The sequence below is a fragment of the Sinocyclocheilus anshuiensis genome, unplaced genomic scaffold (assembly GCF_001515605.1).
Source record: "Sinocyclocheilus anshuiensis isolate Anshui unplaced genomic scaffold, SAMN03320099.WGS_v1.1 scaffold55, whole genome shotgun sequence".
NCBI classification, from domain to species: Eukaryota; Metazoa; Chordata; class Actinopteri; order Cypriniformes; family Cyprinidae; genus Sinocyclocheilus; species Sinocyclocheilus anshuiensis.
In genome coordinates, this window is record NW_015549647.1 from 2,941,479 (window position 1) to 2,962,596 (window position 21,118).

At 37.7% G+C, this 21,118-nt stretch overlaps 1 protein-coding gene across 1 annotated transcript in view; it reads right to left on the reverse strand.

Moving 5' to 3' along the window:
* Positions 1 to 21,118, reverse strand: part of LOC107660078 (dedicator of cytokinesis protein 9-like) — an 86,564-nt gene that overhangs the window by 33,087 nt on the left and 32,359 nt on the right. Inside the window, exons 2-12 of the mRNA XM_016449294.1 lie at positions 14,183 to 14,299; positions 12,395 to 12,484; positions 9,342 to 9,424; positions 7,649 to 7,718; positions 6,987 to 7,082; positions 5,319 to 5,453; positions 3,616 to 3,790; positions 1,977 to 2,032; positions 918 to 992; positions 689 to 829; positions 93 to 299 (exon numbers count right to left, since the gene is read on the reverse strand). Of these exons, the coding sequence (XP_016304780.1) occupies positions 93 to 299; positions 689 to 829; positions 918 to 992; positions 1,977 to 2,032; positions 3,616 to 3,790; positions 5,319 to 5,453; positions 6,987 to 7,082; positions 7,649 to 7,718; positions 9,342 to 9,424; positions 12,395 to 12,484; positions 14,183 to 14,299 (1,245 nt within the window). The remainder of the gene's footprint in view (positions 1 to 92; positions 300 to 688; positions 830 to 917; positions 993 to 1,976; positions 2,033 to 3,615; positions 3,791 to 5,318; positions 5,454 to 6,986; positions 7,083 to 7,648; positions 7,719 to 9,341; positions 9,425 to 12,394; positions 12,485 to 14,182; positions 14,300 to 21,118) is intronic.

The window sequence follows — 21,118 nt, forward strand, 5'->3', positions numbered from 1 at the left end:
AACTTTTCCATGACATTCTAATTTATTGAGATGCACCTGTATATATCCATCCATCCAACTGCCTCTGAAAATGGATTAGTCGGTCCTCTTACTTTTTTGGGGTACTGCAGCATCCCCTCTGGCAGTTCACTAAGCAGCGTTTCTTGGTGAGGTGTGTCCATCCCTCCGTTTATCTGCATGCTGGGAGGTGGGATCATGGATTGGACCAGTGGGTGGTTTAGATCCACATGAAAATCTGCAGATATTTTTCGGCTGTTCTGCACGTCAAACAGTGAAAGCACCACGAAGAAGGGCTCCACCTGAAGAAAAACCGTAAAGCTGCACCTAATCTGTACCAGAAGTGTGGGTTGAGCTACATGTTGACACGTTGGACCACTTCAACAAACAGAGGAATGTTTGCAAGCACCACAGAGGCACAGTATTTGAACTTGTAGCTTATTGAGAAGTGTTGTAAGTGTGTGTGCACATTAAACTGGAACAGGAGAAAGTGTTTTAACATTGAAATAATTACACATTTACCTTTATGTAATCATATACAGGGCTGACTATCGATATACACAAAATTCTCACTTTCCCATGGAGTTTGGCTGGCTGCCACAACATATCCTTCATCAGATACAGTAATACTCAGCAAAAGAAAAGAGCTTTCTAACCACAGAACCATTGTGATTGTGTGTGTGAAGCTTACGTTAGTAGTAGGACCCTCCTCATTCTCTGCTACACAGCTCTGAAGGTTGAAGGACAGATCATTGCAGCTCACCAAAACTCTCTTCCCAAACTTCTCCTCAAACTGCTTCACGTCAGGTTCAATGCCAGACAAATCGAGTTTCTACAGGCCAAAACATACACACACAGCGTAAAACCAGCAGCTCACCCTGTGATTTAATGGATTATTTATTATTGGAGCTGTGGCTCACCTGTGTGTCAGGGTCCAGAGTGAAGAGTTTCAGACGAGTTTCACTCCTCATCTTGGACTCAATGTCTCTTGCACTCTGAAAAGCAAAAACAGGAAGCCAATTGCTAATTACCACAGCTGATTGTGTTTCCTGCTCCAGCATATTGCATTACAAAAATCATTTTCTTAATTATTATTTTGTCTTGGCTTCCAGTGGAATACGTAAAAATACTTAAAACAAGATTAATGTACATGAGAGATAAAATAACAAGATAACAGAACTATTTTTTTCAGAGAATATATCTGAAAAATACATTTCCTACCCTATTGACAGTCTGTTTTTAAACCTAAAATTAGTTCGATTTAAGATTAAACTAAGAAATTTTTTTTAAATTTTTCAATTAGCAATTATTAAACAGAAGGAAGACAAGAAATACTCTTTGTGCATTTGTAACTTAATTTGCAATTACACAATTATTAATTGTCTCTTTTTACACAGTGTTACTTCTGAAGTAAATGCATCACATTTTATGAATGTTTAGATATTTTACTGCAAAACAAAACAAAAGAAACGCTATAAAGTATTCAAGATCATTAAAGTGAGATATCAAGGGATGTGTGAGAAAATATTCTAACTTTAGAGAGAAGAGGCGCCTAGACGATTGATTCTAGGGAGGAGAGAGATGGCAGACAGGAGAATAAAGAGCGAGATAGAGATGAGATGTGTGTGTGTGTCTATGTTCCAAAAGTATGGGTGGTTCATTGTGGAATGGTTGGAAAACATCAGACGAGAGGACTAGGAGTGTGTGGAAAAACTGTGGATGTGTAGAGAAAGGGCAGACAACGAGGACGCCAGCATTGAGATCATGCTACAGTCAAGACACAGAAGGCGAAAACCAGTATTCACCTTCACACACACACGCACACACGCACGCACGGACTCACTCACGCACACACACACACACACACACACACATACACACACACACACACACACCCTGTGAAACTGTAGATGATTGTTTGTATAATCAGCTAATCAGGAGATCATGTGTCTATATGTGTGTCTATTTGTTCACAATACCTGGAAACTGTCCTGAAAATTCCCCGGTGAGATGTCTGTCTTGCCCAGCTCATCGTCTGTGTGAGAGAAAACACACTTGCTGTACTGAAACTCTCAAAACCAGCAAACACAGCCATTAGTCTTAATGTATATAAATCAACATGTAGTGACTAGGAAAACTGTCAGATAACTGTCAAATCATAACAACAAACACAAAAATGTGGCTGCTCAAATATTAAAGCTGCCAAACTACATTTTTGTGATTAAAAAGTGAGTGGATGTAGGAGTTTCCTAGAGTTTACAGCAATACAGTTTCTAAGGTGTTTTGAGCGGTTTTAAACATTCATAGCTGTATATGTGGTAACTAGAGTGTTTTGGGTGGTTACTAGGGCATTACTTTGAAGTTTCTTAGGTATTCCAATTTTTTTTTAAATATATTTATATGACATATGTGGTTTTATGGGTGGTTGCAAGTGAGTTCCTAGAGTGTTTGGATGCAAACTATGCCGTTTCTAAAGTATTCAGAGTGGCTTTAAACATGAATATATCTGGTATGGGTTTCTAGGGTGCTGTGGGTGGCTTTAGGGGGTCCCTAAAGTGTTATGGGTGGTTGCTAGGGTATTATGGATGGTTGCCAGGGTGTTGCTACACAATGTGGTTTTAAAAATGTAAACATTTTGTTTCTAGGATATTGTTAGTGGCTGCTAGGGGGTTCCTAGAGTTTGTGTTTAGGTCCTAGGGATTGCCAGGGTATTGTGATTGGTTGCTAGGACGATGCTAGTGGTTTCTAAGGTGTGGAGAGTTGCTAGGGTGTTGTGGGTGGTCACTAGGGAATTGCTATGTAGCTTCTTAGGTGCTCTGAGTGGTTTTAAACATGTTAATATGTTCAATATGTAGTTTCTAGGGTGTTCTGGGTTGTTGCTTTCTTTCCCAAGATATTCCAGCCCCTAAATATGATTTGGAGTCCTCCCTAAAGGCAAATCGAAAGGATTCTTTGCTCATTTTATTGTATTAATCTGTCTATTGTAACAGCACACATCTCCTCAGCATGTTTTGAGGTATCTTTCATGTCCGTAGACCAAACATTGTGAGACGAGTTAGGCGCCAAAGTTTAATTCTTAGGGTCAGAAGTTTGTTCAGATCCCAAACCCTAAGTATGACTAATAGCAACAGCCATGCTCGCCTTAGCAAGCTCCACTAGTGATTAGTTATATTTGGTTCTGCACTCTGATTGGCCGACAGGTGTTTATTGTTTTATACGAGGTGAGAAGAAAGGAATGTGCCGTCTCCTTTGAAACTCATCAAATGTAAATAAAGACTCCCAACCTCTTCTCCTGTGTGAAATTTCGAAGGGTTTAAGAGGTGTTAAGTGTTACTGTTTGTGTATGGCTATGTGTGCGTCAGTTCTGGAGTGTTGGCTATATGGATCTATCTATTAAAAGACATTAAAAGTGTGGGTGGTCTCTTCATAGAACACATACACATGTATGAGACACGACTACACCAGCTGACTCTGTAATTACATGTCTGCGTACTCAAACTGTGTCAACAATCTTTTATTATCATATAGTAATGTATCAAAGCATGTCAGTGAACATACATGACATCAATACACACACATCTGTGAACTGCACACACTCTTACTGGCCCAAACACACACCATCGTGCAGTTCTCCATTCCTCCTCTCCTGCATGGCGAGCTCAAAGCTGCTGTGGAGGATCTTGTTGAGGGTGTTAATCCAGTCATCCATCTCTCCTTCACCGTCTGCAGCCAGAAGATAAGTGCTTTTATCCTGCATCTTCAGCTCAAATGCGAAACGACGCACCTTACTGTTCTGCACACAGACACAACAGAGAAAGAGTGACATTTCTAATCATGCCACTGGCACTCAATAGCACAGCTCATATCATTTAGCCTTGTAATAATTTGATGAGAATATTTTTAGACATTGTTAGATCTCTTATGAAACTCACTGGAGTATTAGTATTTCTGGAAGAAAAATCTGAGAAACAATAGATTGTGAGAAGTTAAATCTTCACTTGATCTCCATTTAAGCTCACTGCTGTCTAAAAGAACAATTGAGACATAAGAGTTCCTACTATTTATAAAAATGTTTTTTACTTTTCTTTCCTATGAGAATGTAAGAGCACCTAAGACTTTGGAATGATTTTAGACTTGATGAATTTATGATGAATTTACACCAGAAATGACTCTGGAAAATATATCCATCCTGCAGCAGGAGCTGAAAGCCATTTATTCCCAGACGACTGCTGAGGAATATCTGGCTGCTTTGCATGTGCACCTGTTGAAATATTTAGGTTTTGGATCTAGAAATAACTTTTACTATTTCTCTTTTGTCTGAAATGTGGAAAACAGACAAAATGTAAAAAAACAGATGTTGAAAACAGACAAAACAGGTTGCGCATACCAAAGGAGTACTCTATTCTTTCAGGAGGCCTGGTGAATCAAGGAATGTGATCACATTTGCGCACACACTGAGCACACCACAGGAGAAAATGGAAATAATTGATCCTGGGAGAAATCATGCGTGAATTAGGCTGGACCTCATCTTTTCCTCTGTGCCTCTCGCCCGTTTTTCTCTTTTTCTCTTTCTTTGCAACTCTGAGTAGCCTCATCTGAGGAACTGGTTATCCAAACACTGATATCCCCTCTTGGTCGAGACAAAGGAAGGGACTCGTGAGGATGTTATTAGAGATCAGAACTCCTTCTATAAACTGCTTTGTGCTGCAGTAAATACACAAAACAAAGCATTTATTCTTCTGGCGCCCTTATGAACTTTAAAGGAATGTTCTGGGTTCAATACAAGTTCAGCTCCATCGATAAAATTTGTGGAGCAATGTTGATTACCACAGAGTATAATGCTAACTTGGTTCGATCCCTCAGTTAAAAAAAAAAAGCAAAAATTACAGTCAATTACAGTAGAATAGGTTACAATACAAGTAAACAGACTGATAAACATAAATAACATTTTTGTTACACACTGAATAAATTTGTGCACATCTGATTATAATTATTTTCAAAAAAAAAGGTTTTACAGATATTTTATTTAATATTATTTAGAAATATTTATTATTATTATAGGTTTATTGTGAGTTGTACCACATAACATTTTAGAACCTGAACAAACTTTGTCATAAAAAGGTCAAATTATCTATTTTAAGACTTTGACACAGATATGACACAGATATTATGAGGGGTCTGCTGGAATATTTCATGTTTTTTTAATGCAGGTTGATTGCACCAAATGACTTAATTTGGTGGGCAAAATTTTTTATATTGAGCCAATACATGTATGAATTGCATTTTTAAACATGTCATGGACTTCTTACACTGGTAGTTACCTGGATGACACCCATGCAGGAGTCCAAGAAGATAGTTCCCTTGGGTTCCTTAGATATTTTCTCATCTTTGTAGAAGTTCAAGTTGTATGATCCATCTCCCAGCTGGGTCAAATGGAAATACCTTCTCTTAAAAGACTAAAGGGAAAGAAAGAGAGAACGCAAAGATCATTACATGAAAATAGCAGATGTAAACACTCTATGTTTAGTTGTTAAACTAGTGACTGTTCTAAAAATAACATCTAGTGGAATGGGACCATGGGAAAATGGATTAGTGAGAACTTGAAGTTGGTAAGGCCCCACTTCCTCTCTATGGCATTGTGAGCACAAATCTGCTTCTGAGAGCAGGACTAAGGGTCAGAGTTTGCTCTGCTCTGTCCATGACTGAAAACAGCCAGCTGAACACAAAGCTATGCAGGAACTGCACCCCGTGTCATGTCAATGACATCAACACTTGATTCTATGGCTATGTGCAGTATACATACCATGTAAGATATGAAAATCTCCTGTATGCATGAACGTGCAGTATGCAACCAGAGTGCACTACTTGGAATACTATATCCCACAATGCAATGCACTCTACTTGAACCTTCTAGTGTGACAAATGAACTGGAAGCAATATTAACCATATTCAACCATTTCAACCTATTATTTGAATAAAAATGAGATAACTAAATGCCACTTAAAGGGTTAGTTCACCCAAAAATGATGTACATGGAAGCAGCTTCGGGCTGATGACGTATGAGTTCAGCGTTGCGCATGCGCCGGTGAGCATCGTGAAAACCAACGTCAAAGCCGACCTCATACGTCATTCTCCCAGAACTGCTTCCGTTTACAACAGGGAGCGCAAGCTAGATTAAAGTGATTATTACGTTTTAAATATGGTTATTTTTCTTACAAAAACACATCAATTCGATTTTTGGGTGAACTAACCCTTTTTAAAGGGATAGTTCATCCAAAAATGACAAGTCTGTCATTTACTCACCCTCAGTTTCAAACCTGTATGAGTTTCTTTCTTCTGTTGAACAAAAAAGTATATATTTTTAAGAATGTTGGTATCCAAAGAGTTGACAGACAGCATTTTTTCCATATTATGGAAGGCAATGGCTACTGTCAGCATTCTTCAAAACATCTTTTGTATTGTGTGTTCAACAGAAGAAAGAAACTCATACAGGTTTGGAACAACTTGAGGCTGAGTAAATTATGGCAGAATTGACATTTTTGGGTAAACTATCCATTTAATGAATTAAATCAGTGATGCTTTATAGCTTAAAAAGTTTAAAATAGTAGTATTTTTTTTTCAAACACGTTGTTTCACATCAGAAGACAGTTTCATCAACTGGGGTCATATGAATTAACTTTGTCTAATTTGTGTGTGTGTGTGTGTGTGTGTGTGTGTCTGTGTCTGTGTGTGTGTGTTTCAACTTTGAGAGGTGAGTAAATGATGAGATAATCTCATTCATTCATGCATTGTGGTGGCAACAAAATAGTCTACTCCTTTTTGAGATGTTTATCTTTGCATAATGTGTTGTGTTTTGTATTTTTTTAAGTATACATTATAAACATTGTACTATTCAGTATGCTAGTATTTTACTCCGAACATAGTGATTATCTTAATCACAAATTTATCATCATTAAATCAAAAAAGGGATTGTGTAATGGCTAACTCACCCTCATTGTAACACTGATGGCACTGTTCATGTTTGCTTTATACAGCCAGCCGTGTTTGGACACGCCCCCTCTTTGAGAGCCCAATGAGGCGGCATCCTTTAGGAACCAGAGAGGAACATGACACGCACACATAAGAACACATAGGTGCAATCATACACCCACACACTGTGACTTCATCTGTCTCTTCAAGCCTGAACAAAAACACATTGATATCTAACGCAGTTTCCCACATTAGAGCCTCTGGACGCCCTCCTCCTTGTTTCAACATGAAGTCCATTTTCACCTGACCCCCTCAATTATTCATGTTCTCCCTCATCCCTACAGGGAACAGCCTTCAAACTGTACAAACAAACTCCATCTCTGAGTGAGCGCTCAGACAGAACGGCAGACATGGAGCTGGAATTCTGGGAAATGTAGGTGAAACCCAATCAGGGAATCAGATAGCCCAGAGACAGGCGAGTCCTGCATCTGCTCTTTCTCTAAGGCTAATGTAGTCCCAGAGGCTCGGCACAAATGCATTACTAATAAGCTGTAAGCTCCTTATTATTTATTTATTCTGCTAATCAGCCAGTGAGAACAGAGAGAAGGGGAGCAAGAAAAATCATGTGTTGTAATAGGCTGATGAAGTAGGGTGTTAGGAATCATGGGCAAACGCCCCTTACCTCCTCCTTATCTGCATCCTCGTCCACCTCAAATACATGACTAGCTAGTTTCTCGGGCCGAGGAACTTTACTATAAAAAACAAAAAACAAACATAAGACAGATAGACTTTTACATTTTTTGCCTGTGCAAAAGTCAACGTCACAATGCTAGAGTACTGAGGGTGGTTGCCAGAGTGTTGCTAGCATTTTCTAAGGTGTTCTGAGTGGTTTTTAGTGCGTGGCTATGTGGTTTTTAGGCAAAAAATATCTCAACAAGCTAAATTATCATTCATGTTTGTAGCACATACTGTCTAACAATTCATGTCTAACAAAAAGGTTCAGCAAGTATTACTCAAGGACACCGTTGCTCTTATCACTCACACAGCTGATGCAAAACACAAATGAGTGTGCACACGTGCGTGTGCGAGTGTTTGATTACTGTATGTGTGTTCAAGGAAACTGCATTAGTGGAACTATCATGAGAGGTGGGCGGATCGTAATGCTGCTCATGATGACGATGACAATGAAGCTTCACGTACACAGCACAAATTATCTCTGTCTCCTCCATCACCATCACCATCATCCCTCCTGCTTCCTCTCCGACCTTTAGCAAATGCCAGACTCTGGCTGTCTCCTGATCTCCACAGTGTGATTTGCCAGTTATTGACCGCTAAGACAGAATTGCTCCCATCAGTTAGTTGAGATAGGAAGTGACATCAGTGGACAAAAGACACTTGTCTGGGTTGCTGCCCTGTCCTAAAACAGGTAGAGTATTTATGTGCTGAATGGCAAAAGCGAGAGGAAGAGAAAGCAAAAGAGAGGAGGAAATAGGAAAAGGGCTGCTGATGGGTTGTTATTGTGTGAAGAAAGGAGCATTTCCCGATTTAGCTCTAGACGAGACCTTGCTGTCAACACTGGGGCAGGACAGGACGAGGACACTGATAAAATTAGTGATTAAAATAGCATCTCTCTCTTTCACACACGCAATACCTAGTGAGCTGCCTTGCTGTCGACTACCTACATAGGCAGCTGCTTTCTAAGTAGAAAATAAAACTAAAATAAAATGTATATATATATATATATATATATATATAAAAAATTAAATTGTATTAAATGATTCTCAGAGCTGTCAAAATAAAATGTCCTGCTTCCCAAAATTAACGGCTAAACAGAAAAATTAGCACTAATAATTTTAAAATGTCAAATATTGGCCTATTTAGCTACTTCACAATAGGCCAGTCAACCGCTACTTCTATGATATCACACTAAATTAAATAATTCATTTTAAATATTTATTACATATTCAAAGACTTGTTAAAATTATATTAATGTGTATTTGTTAAATGTTGAAGGTATGAGAAAGTATTACAAATAATAGAAAGGGAAAGGCTTTAAAAAATACTTTCCATTTACTTTCTCTATTTAACATTTCTGTTTAATAATTTATTGGCACTGTCCAAATAAATAACCCTAGCCAAAAAAAACCAAAAAAAAACCTGGAGCTGTCAAATGAAAAGCCCGCTTCCGATATTTGTAGGCCAAACAGAAAAACGGCCGATGACAAAAATTCAAAAATATTGGCCAACATATCGGTCAACCACTTGTGATGTACAAAGAACAGTTGGACTTAAAATAACTTCAAATAGCTATCTTTGCCTCTTTCCATCGCTTTTCTCTTTATTTCGATCACTTTTAGCAGTCTTGTGGTCCTTACTTTGCAAGATGTCGGAAGTCTCCAGAATAATCTTCATGCTTGTAGTTCACCACATGCCAGTCAGAGTTGTAGGTCTTGATGCACTGTAAAAGAAAAAAAAATCAAACATGTCTGTCTTCTCTCTACTGTCATATGTCAAACACATATGCCAGCATGCACACACACAAACAAGGACCCCAAATCCCAAAAAGGCTAATACACTTCCAGTAATCTAATAAGTATCATGTTTTGCAAAGCAATCTGTGGCAACAGCTTTTAAAAAAATAATGTCCTCTGGCACTGGCTGTATCCCTGTGCTAATCACTGTTAAAGCTGTCACCACACTGCACCACAAACAGACACTAATATATCCTCTGGGCATTACATTAAAGCAGATTCAATTCTATTTGCTTTGTTGGCAAGGCAAGCATTCAGTCCTCAGCAGTTCTTAAAGGGATAAGATGAAACTAAAAGCCTCTAAAACCCAAAATGGCTTTCTCACTCTTATTTTAAATCCAATTAATGGAGAGAAAGAGGAAGGGAGCGAGAGAGTAGATGAGTTGACAAAGTAGATTTAAGACCATTCTGAACTAAGCATTCAAGTGTTTATTCTGAACTAACCATCTCTGTACTCCATCTGTTACTTTGATTTTTCCTTTGTGGTCAAATAGAAATACAGTAAAATAATATATTTTGAGTTTTCTCAACTTATGATTTTTTTTTCAGTGTAGGATGCTTTTGCCCATTTTATCTCGAGTTAGGCAAATCTGAGGTCTCATTTATGTCCACAGTACAAAGGGTAATGGAGGGTATGTTTAATAAACAGACTACCCCTAAACATGAACAATAGTAATACTGATGCTTGACTAAACATTTGTTATTTTAAAGATTTTTTTTCCAATACTAAAACAAAAAGCATTTAGACAACTAAGCCATCAACACTGATGACTTATGACGTTACAAAAAAAAACTGAAAATAAATAAAAGTTCTTGGGCAGCTCATCTTGTTTGCATTCCCTTGTGGATCAGATTTAATTACAACTCTTTTAAAACAAAATGACACTGGCTCTGAAATAAGAGCATGACAAATGTTTACTCAGCGATTCAACTGAACATATTTTATGTCAGACAAAGTTTTTTGCAAGTTTAACAGAACAATCCTTCAGAATGCGTGTTGTTCTGTGCACACGACTTATGGTCCAGGCAGATGTTTTGATTTGTGAAAAGCTGGAAAACTGCCTGGCTCTTGCCCAGCTGTCCTTGATGATGTCATTGAGCTCTTTAGCGGGAGGAAGTATCATTTTACGCTCTCTGCTGACGACGGCCAATGCCAACGTGATATCCACACAACCCTAGCCTGACCTAGACCTCACACACACGTATGGTTTATTCTAACACAAATGCACATACAGTAGAGTTATTGTAGAAATAGCATAAATGAGGAACTTATAGGAACCTGTTTTGACCTGTTGACAATTCCTGTTTGTTCTATACATTTCTTTAGTTGCATCTAAGGTCTTATTTCTTCAAATATGATCAATGAAAGTCTGTTGTAAAACGTTTGTTTATTCGTGTATTTGAGGGCTTAAATCGCAATCCTGTTTAATCAGGAACTAAATGCACTGAAACCCTAGTAAAAACTAGATTTTTTGTTGTTGTTGAGTATTATATATGATACAGCAGGCTTTTATGGCACATAAAACACCTAAGTTGCTTCAGTGCAGAAAGCATTCATCTTGAAATATTACTAACAATAAAAAATTATTCTTATATTTACTTTATAAAAATAAGCAAAAATTTCATGGCAAAAAAAAGACTTGTGTATCACATCCTGAAGGTGGACATTTCTGAAAGAGATGTTAAAGAGATGATAATTCAAAGGCCTTAAAAATTTGCATATCAAATATTATAATATAGGCTTTATAGGGTTAAATGAAGTCATATTATTCTTATAAGAACAACCACGTCTCATTTTAATGTAAATAATGCTTAATATTAGGCTTAGATTGCACCTTGTTTACAAAATTCAGCGCTATTTGCACAAACACAAATACCTTTGCACTATTACCACCTGTAGAAAGCAAGATATTTTCCTGCATTTTCTGATCTAACAGCAGTAATTCATCAAATGATGATCAAATGCTTGAGAAGTGAACCGTTTCCAATCATATTTCCAGATACGCGGTCGAGTGCATTTTTAAGAGATGATTCAGGTGCTTGGACTGCAGTGATTGGGTGATGCAGTACAGTCTCAGTAAAGTGTGTCAGATTGTGGTATTCCACTGCATCCTCTCAGATCCTTTAAATTGTGGAATGCAAATACTGTAGCAGCATGCAAATAGCATTAGACCAAGCACCAAAATGACTGGGTGTGTTTGCAACCTGATTTGCATAATTCCTTTAAAGGGGTCCTATTATGCTCTTTTACAAAGTCTTGATTTTGTTTTGGGGTGTACTAGAACATGCTCTCATGCTTGGTGGTTCGAAAAACGCATTATTTTTCACATAATTTACATTATTAAAATACCTTTCTCCCCAGGCTGGCACAAACGGCTCGATTAGTTCTGGCTGTGATGAAGGTCCACCTTCCGAAAAACAAAATGTGTTGTGATTGGTTAGCTGTCCCAGTGCGTTGTGATCGGCGAACAGCTTAGACAGTGTTTCATTACTGCCACGCCCCTTGCTCCGTCTTTCAACAAAAACTTTTGGGCGAATCCGGCACTTTACTCCCTGGTGTTGTGGAAGCTGTCCTCAGTAAAATGCGCAGCACACAATAGCAAATTGGGCCACTGTTTTCTGACATCATCCGCTTTCGGAAGCTCAAACAAAGACGTTTGGGCATGGAGGTGAAAAAAACAGTGTTTCAGGTGGTCGCGCACCGGACGAGAAGCGCAGCATCGCGTCGCGCCATGTCTTTAAAGTGTAGGCACACCGGCGGCGCCGTTCGGCGTATGTCCGCGGCGCCCAGTATGCTAACACAATACAGACAACATGTGCAAATAAACAACACTATCAGTGAGTGCAATTCATGAACTCTTTTCGCTCTGATCCATGAGTATATGTTGAGGTCTTACCTCCTGGACAAGCAGGCTGCTGGCTCTCTTTTCCGCCCCATCTGGTACTGAAGAGTACAGAGTTCTGCCCTGACGCTTCAAAGTGGAGATCTACACAGATACATGTAGAAATTTTTCAGAAACTAGACAAAGACGAGCACATGAACATGCATAAAAAAGAACTGTCATCAAACTGTCATCAAATCTTGACATTTTTTGTAGCAATAAAACTTATCATATTGGACTATAAACAAAAGAGAGGCTTCCAATGTGTTTTTATCTAAACAATGGGTTACAAGGAGGATTTGGAAACACTGAAAAAAGTGAAACGACAATGTCATTTAATTTTGTATTGGTCTAATTGGAAATCATAGTTTCCAGTTTCGTTCATTTTCTGTAAACGCAAATGACACTCCATAAAAATGTAAAGAATCCATTTGAATTAAATAGTATTTTCGCTTGACACCAGAGTGATGATGTGCAGGCTAGCTTTACTGCAGAAATTATTGTGTGTTTTATTTCTGGTATTTCTTTGAGTACATAACTAAAAATCACAATAAACATTAAGGTCTTTCGAAGTTATATTTATTTTTAGTTAGTAAACGAATTTAAACATTGATAAACAAAAAGTATTTTAAGTGAAAATTCTACATTAACATTATAGTTAATTTAGCTTTTTTTAATGGTGAAATTAAATTGTAAAAAAAAAAAAGTATTATATTGACCCACATTAAGTAACATTTTGGCTTATGTCTAAAGAATATATTGATTAAGTATGGCCTTTATAATAATTAATCCTTTTACTTTGTATGAATATTTTTGATTAATATTATATCAAAATTTATGGTTTGAACCAAACTAACAACTAGCATATACAGTAGGGGTTAATGGTCATGTCTCTGGCTTTATCATTATACAGAGGTTCAGATATGCCTTTCTAGGAGTCGTCTCAGTCTGCATTCATACTCCAGCACACCTGATGTGAAACATGAAGCTAAATGGCCATCGCTGTTTAGCCCTGGGTTTTACATGAAACGCTGCACTCACTTTAACCAGCTTGTGCGCTTGTAAAATCTTAAATAAGCAAACTATGCTGTTGCACCAAAATAATCTTGGTGAACTCATCCCTAAACAGTCTGAGGCGTTATGCTCTGAAGTCAGTTTACTAGCCTCGACTGGACTGGGCATGACTTTATACACTGCTGAAGCGTTGTATGAGAACCTGTGTGTGTGTGTGTGTGTGTGTGTGTGTGTGTGTGTGTGTGTGTGTGTATGTGTGTGTGTGTGTGTGTTGCTTGCAGAACACTGTTTTTTTGTTCCTCATATACCAAGGCCCATAACAATGATCTCTTGCATACACACCCATTTCTAAAGGAAAATAAGTAGATGGTTCCATTCAGAGAAGCAGCTTGAGAAATCCCCTGAGACAATGTTACTGTAATGTTATTTGAGGGTTGTATAATGGTTGTGATTGATGGAAAAGCAGGCTCTTGTGAACACAGAAAGAAAAGTGATGTATGACTAGTGAGCCGAAGGAGGAAGCAAACTCAAGACACACCACTGAGAGACAGCGAAAATTAACATTTGCACAGGTTACTCAGCTCTCAGAATTACGCTGAAAAATAACATTTCAGAGGAAATCGCAGCATGAATTCAGATAAGTAGAGAACAAAAAATACTGACAGAACTGAAAGTGTACATGAGCCTCCAGCAGGGAAAAATAGATGACAGAACAATGAAGGAATGGATACTGAGGGGAGAGCAGATGGTCTGAGAGCTGGATGTGTACAGATAAACAGACGTTCTTACCTGAAAGTCATCAATAGGAAACTGCAGCATGTCTCTGAGGACATCACTTAGTATTTGAGTTTTCCTCTGGACAAGTACGCTCTCATAGTCCAACGGCTCGATCACTTTTGGTTTTACCTGGAGACAAACACACACACACACACACACACACACACACACAAGTTCAACAGAAGTAAACAAGAAGAACAAATCAAATGTTCAGGATTTCAAATAAACAAAATAAAATCAGGAATTCAAATAAATGACCATCAGTTAGAAAAGCTCATGGAAGGCTTTGCTTTTGCTTTTGTTAAGTGACTGAAGATCCTCTGGTGTGTTATCAAAAGCATTGTTATGAATTCAGTCAGGACATTAAGGGCATCATATACTCAATATTTTTTCCCCTGAGGTACACTTTTAATTTACTGTGTAAATCATAAGTAAAATGTAAGAATGTTTTTTAAAGAGGATTTACACTAGCGGTGCTTTCTTTGAGGAGGCAAGGGAGGCAATGTCTCAAAAGCGCTTCTCCTTAATCGAAGGAAAATTTGAAAAAATGATCAACAGATTAAAATCCAAACCCAGAGAAGGTGCATCCGAAACTAGTAGGCGCTACATATGGTTTTATATGTACTTTGCAACTGTTAAACAATATGTTCTATATACATGTAGTGTGAATATGTTTATGAAAAATGTTTCAGACATACTACTTCTGCCATGTTGTCATATTCAGAAGTCCACTGTGTATCATTGATTTGCACAGAAAGAAACTTTCCCTCATTTTACTCCTAGTTCTTTTGCTATTAAGAATAGTATATCTACTTTATTTCTCCTTATTACCTCATTGTGATGTTTAGGGCTGCACGATATTTAACGCGCATCTTGTCAGTAAAGCCGGTTCTGTAATCAGCGGTAAATCTCAATCATGTGCGGGCTTTCACATGGAGCAGCATTTACTACACAGAGGCGTTGTTCACTGACAAACCACGATCATATTTCGCGCATGTTTTGCGCAGCTTGTCAGTGAACAACGGCTCTGTGTAGTAAATGCTGCTTCATGTGAAAGCCCGCTGATTACAGAACCGGCTTTACTGACAAGCTGCGCGTTAAATATCGCATGCGATTTATCGTGCAGCCCTAGTGATGTTGCTGATGTCTAAATGTGGCCAGTCATTGTACTCTGATGTCAGAAAGTTCAGACTAGGCCATTTATCTATCTTAGTTTTTAGGGACTGTGAAAAACGTTGGAGATCTGAATGTTATAGTATCAATTCAACGTACAATGACCTTTGGTATCTCAAAGGATCAAGGAAAATCATTATATCATTTGTCAGGTAAAATCCTCTGCATTATCTTTAACATATTATCCTTTATTCATATACTGAATAAATGTGGTACAACATTTTAAAATACAATATATTTTACAGGAGCCAAAGACAAACACAAATGTCTTTGTGCCCAGCTACTCTGTTCTGTTTGTTAGTGAGTGAGATAGAAGTGAAGGCATAAGAGAGTTGTGAATGAGTATTGTGTTGAACTGTACCAGGCACTTCACTCTGCTTCCCATAATCCACGCTATGATTGGCTATGGTCAGCACCAACAAGCCTACATCACCCAATAAAGAAAGGCAAAAAGGTCTCTGTTACAATGTCCATTGTGACATCATTGCTTTATGGGGACACACAGCACTGAGCGGCAGGCCAAGATATCATGGAAAAGATGGTAACCTCTGGGGAGAAATATTTCCTGTCTAACACGCACAGACAGACACACACTTTCATAAAGCTGTTTGCCACAACCATCTCTGAAATGTGCAAGTGAGCACTTATTAAACACAATATGCCTTTGATTTACAATATGTTTTTGTAAATATAATGATGTCAATCTCTGGCTTAATATATTCATGTGCAAACAATGCACTGAAAACATGACAAAATGTGCCAGTGCACAATGAAATGACAGTCAGAATCAGAAAAAAAACTGTAAAAAAAATGTCAAGCATTCAAGCATCAAACTCCAGAATAATATGGTAACGCAATCATCAGCTGTTCTTGTGATATCTCAATTGTTTCTCCTACTGAGCAATCTGACGAAATCTCAAGTTTCAGAAAAGTTTCAGAAAAGACAACAGTCACAAACTGTACTCTGATTTATCTAGATATGCAAGGACTATTTCACCTAAAAATGAAAATTAGCTGAAAATTTACTGATCTTCATTTAAGATGTAGATGAGTTTGTTTCTTCAACAGATTTGGAGAAATTCATATTTACTTGCTCACCAATGGATCCTCTGCAGTGAATGGGTGCCGTCAGAATGAGAGTCCAAACAGTTGATAAAAACATCACAATATTGGCGTGTAAACAGAGCTTGATCTGTGCACATGTCTCTCCTGATTCTCTCGTATTTTACCTGAAAACAACAGTTTGATGCTAAAAACCTTCTACAAACACACAGCTTTTCATTTCACAATAAATTCATTGGACTGGAGTCGTGTCGATTACTTTTGGATTACTGTGATGTTTTTATCAGCTGTTTGAACTCTCATTCTGACAGCACCCATTTACTGCAGAAGATCCAGTGGTGAGCAAGTGATGTAATACTCCATTTCTACAAATTTGTCCGATGAAGAACAAACATTTGGGTGAACTACTCCTTTAATGTGTGCAGTTAGAAGTCAGAGATTTCCGTTTGAACTGACATTTCTCATTGAATTCATCCAAGACAAATGTATCTGACCTATTGCACATCATTTAATACCACTTATACTCTTACCATATGTTAGCAACTCTCAGGTGAATCTGTTTTTATATTTTTATGTATATTTTATTTTAAGAGATGTTAAAAGTAGTGTAACAGATCTCCATTAAGTCTTTATAAAAACCCTGTGGGGTTTAAACCAGTGTGTTCATGTGTGTGTGTGTGTGTGTGTGTGTGTGTGGAGAATTTCTTGGCCATAATCCACTTATTGCGTACATTGACGGGGACTCCCTTCATTCAGAAGGGTTCTAGTCTTACACTTTGCATGGATTTTACAAAATCAATATTTTGGCAACACAAGCAGCCAACGTGCCAGCCTGAATGCCAGCCACTAGACTGAACCGCAATTCCCATAGGTCACTCAACATTAGCCAACACAAACACCTACTAATGAATACAATATGAGACTAATTAGGAACTTGCCAAGGCTAGGCACAGTCATTTAAACACTCACACACACACACACGCGCACACACACACACACACACATGTATGTGCAGCATTTGGAAGACGCTGATGCTTCTTTTTGAAGAACATCCTGACAAACGTCTGGCACACACACTCATTTGCACACACACACACACGTTTATGTGTGCAGGACTGCAGAAATGTGTTGTGTCAAATGTCAAGCTTGAACTGCAAAGAAAGAGGAGGGGAAAGGGAATCTCATTAAACTGTCTCCCTCCCTTCAGGCCGAGTGAGGATCTTAAGGTAGGAGCAGACGGCCCTTGCTGTTTAACTGTGTTGTAAATCCTTCTACTCTTGCTCCGATTTGCCACAGACACATGGACACACACTATTGTACACACACAGACAAACACACACAATTTCATTCTATAATTCAATAAATCAGGAAGGTTTTTGAAACGAAACTGAGCTTTTGAAGTGAATCTGAGCTTCACTACGGACCAACACAGGTGCAACAGCTCTAAACACACACATACAGTACATCAACACTCTCACACATACACTGTACATATGTATAAACTCACACAGCAAATTAGTTTTCACTTATTTGGTGAATCATAAAACCTGTCTGGATTATATTTTACCCTAAATATCAACAAATAAATAATACAAAATGCATTAAGAATGTTAAGCTTTTTTATATATTTATGTTTTATAACTTCATTTTAATCATAACTTTATTTTAATGATAATTAAGCTCATTTCCCCACACAAATCCCCATCATGCTGCAGAAAATCAATTATTCTTTATTGATTATTATTATTTATTCATAAATGATTATTTAAATTGTTAAGTATGCAAAGATGACTGTACAAGATGTTTGAAAATAAAGCAAAAGTTTTAAATAAAACAAAGAAAACAAGATTACAAGAAAAAGTCAGTCTTTCTACTTCAAAAAAATTATATTTAATTCAGTGTTTTACTTGCTGTTTTTCTTTGTAATTGTGAAATTCAGCAATTTCTGAGTGACCAAACTTTTTTCTGTGTACACTGTAAAAAATATTTTTCGAAGTTGAAAATAAAAGTAAGATTATTGTAATACTTTTTACATTTTATTTTTAAGAAAATACTACAAGAAAATAGTTTACTTCAGTATTTCACGTTTTATTTTTTGTAACTGTGAAATTTACTAGCAATTTCTGAGTGAAAATGGTTTCTACACCAAATTTATTTTATTGTTCCTACAAATTTACTGTATTGTTTACAGTATTTGTTGGTTTTTTATTTCCCTTTCAGAATTATGGGAAATACTAACCAACTGTAAAATAAATGTGAGCAAAAGCATTTAGTCATTATACAATCTGTTTTACAGTAATGAGAATTTGAAGGGAAAATGTGCTTAATTGAAAATAATAAAAATAACGTTACAGTGCCAATTAATTTTCCATTTTTAAAACATAATGTATTGTTTTTTAGGTTAACTGTGAGCTGAAACTACTGTTGGATTCGTAGAAGATTATATAGCATAGTATAGATTCATATAGTATACTAATATTGTATAGTACGGTCGCCGTGATTTTGCCAAGTAAGACATGTTCCTGGATCAACATCTTTTGATGATCCTGGATCAACATTAATGTCCAAAAATATAGACTTAACCCAATCCCTACCCCTAAACCTAACCCTACCCATAATTTATTCCTAAAATCAGTGGGAAATGACAGCTGATTAACAAGAGTGTAGAAGCACCTAACCCTGATTGTAAGCCTAAAACAGATATTTCCTGAAAAGTTATATCTCTATTCTGATTGGTTAGTTGATTGGAATGTTGTTCCAGGATCAACAAGGATGTTGATCCAGGAACATGTTGTACTTGGTGAAATCACGCTCACCTGTATAGTACATCAGCATAGCTGTAAGCCAGATGTACTAGATCTTGTTCTTTGTGCTTTAAATGGTCACATAAGAGACTTACCCCTACGGGCGCTGCTGTTTCCCCCTCAATGTCCATCTCCCCCAGACTCCTGCCATGCTGAGGTGTTTCACATACTGCATCCTTACGGGCGGCTCGTCCAGCCCTGCCCTGCATGATCCACAGCGCCCTCACTCCAGAAGGACCAAGAGCTAAATCCTCAAATCAACGTCAGTCACAGAATAAAAAACCAGGCTATGTCTCGCACAGGACTAAGAGGCAAACTAACACAAGAGCTATGCACTTGAGCTATGCACACCCGGGGGTATTCTTCCTTCTCTGCTGCTCTCCCCTGGCTGAGTGTCTCTTTCTGTTCTTCCACTCTTCTCTGTTTCTGAACTTTACCATGTGGAGTTCTCAAGAATGTTTTCCTCAGTTCAGTCCCTCCCTCGCTCTCTTTCTCGCTCTATCTCTCTCTCTGTGAGAAGCAGGGACCACTCCTTCACACAGCTGTTCTGGTATGGGGGAGTGTCTGTGTGTATGTGTGTTTGTCCATGTCCACTATTGTGTTATGTCACGCTCATCTGTCCTCCCTCAGCGCTGAAACAGAGATCTTAACTGTCTGTTTCACCTGCCATAGAACAACACCCAACATAGAATAGAACAATAAAGAGACAAAGTCCTTCTTTTTACGGATTTTACCAAAAGAATGACACTGCAAGTTGAAAAAGTTCTACGAAAGTTACTGCAGGGATTAGTCAATATTAAGTATGAAGGAAGATGAATTCAATATAGCCGAATTAAACTGTATAGAAACTGTATGAATGCACAGTATAAATATGGTTTAAAACGAATCAAAATAAGTTAAACAGAAAAAGTAATACTTACAAAACAATTAAATAAAAATGACAAAAGCACATAACAAAATGTCTAAAAGTTAAACTAAAATTAAAATGAACATGGGGAAAGACATGTTTAATCTAGAGAGCTTTTGTGTTTAGCAAAACTGTGTAGTCCAACATGAGTTATCAATATAGCATATATGGACAGAAATAGACTAAAAGTCACAAAACACACATTTTTTTGGTGGCAAAACCACCAAAATATCGCCCTGCATTCATCTGTCTCTTTAACTCCATACAGAGATCTTTCATAAGAAAAATAGATAGTCTCATATTATAAACAACTAATTTCCTTCAAAGTACATTCACACAGCAGGATAAGACACACAATTACAGATCTGCTTATCTGCACCAGTCCAGCACTCTGGTTTCCTCGGGAAAGGACAGGCGACAGTCTGACATGGTGTATGATTGACATCCATTCATATTCAGACACTCAGCGGGAGCACATGTGTACACAAACACATACACACACACACTTCCTTTAGTCACCTCTCTGGGGTCAAAGGTTGCCCTTAGGAAGGGCAAGATAGCAGACAATAGTCTACACAAAGAAAGCAATTTATAATTACTTTTTCAATAATATAACTTTTTTTATGATTTTCTGAATTCGCTGCCACAACTCTAAGGTGTTCTAGATTGTTGCCAGGACATTGTTTTGTTTGGTTTTTAATGTGTTCTAAGTGGTTGTTAAAGTGTTCCTAGGCAGTATCTAGTTGCTTAGTGCCAAGTTAAAAAAGCCAATACCAAAGTCTCTGACCAACTGATCCCTTGATATGGCTCAGATTCCCTTGTTTAATTTATGGGATTATTTTATCCATTTTACTGGAAACCATGCAAAAAATATTAGGCCTATGTCAAAACTTTACCCCGGAAAAACTTTTGCAAGAGAACGCAATAGTTTTGCAAACAAATGCAATGTTTCTTAGGGAAACTCAAAAGTTTTGGTAATGGAAAAAAATGGGGGGGGGGGGG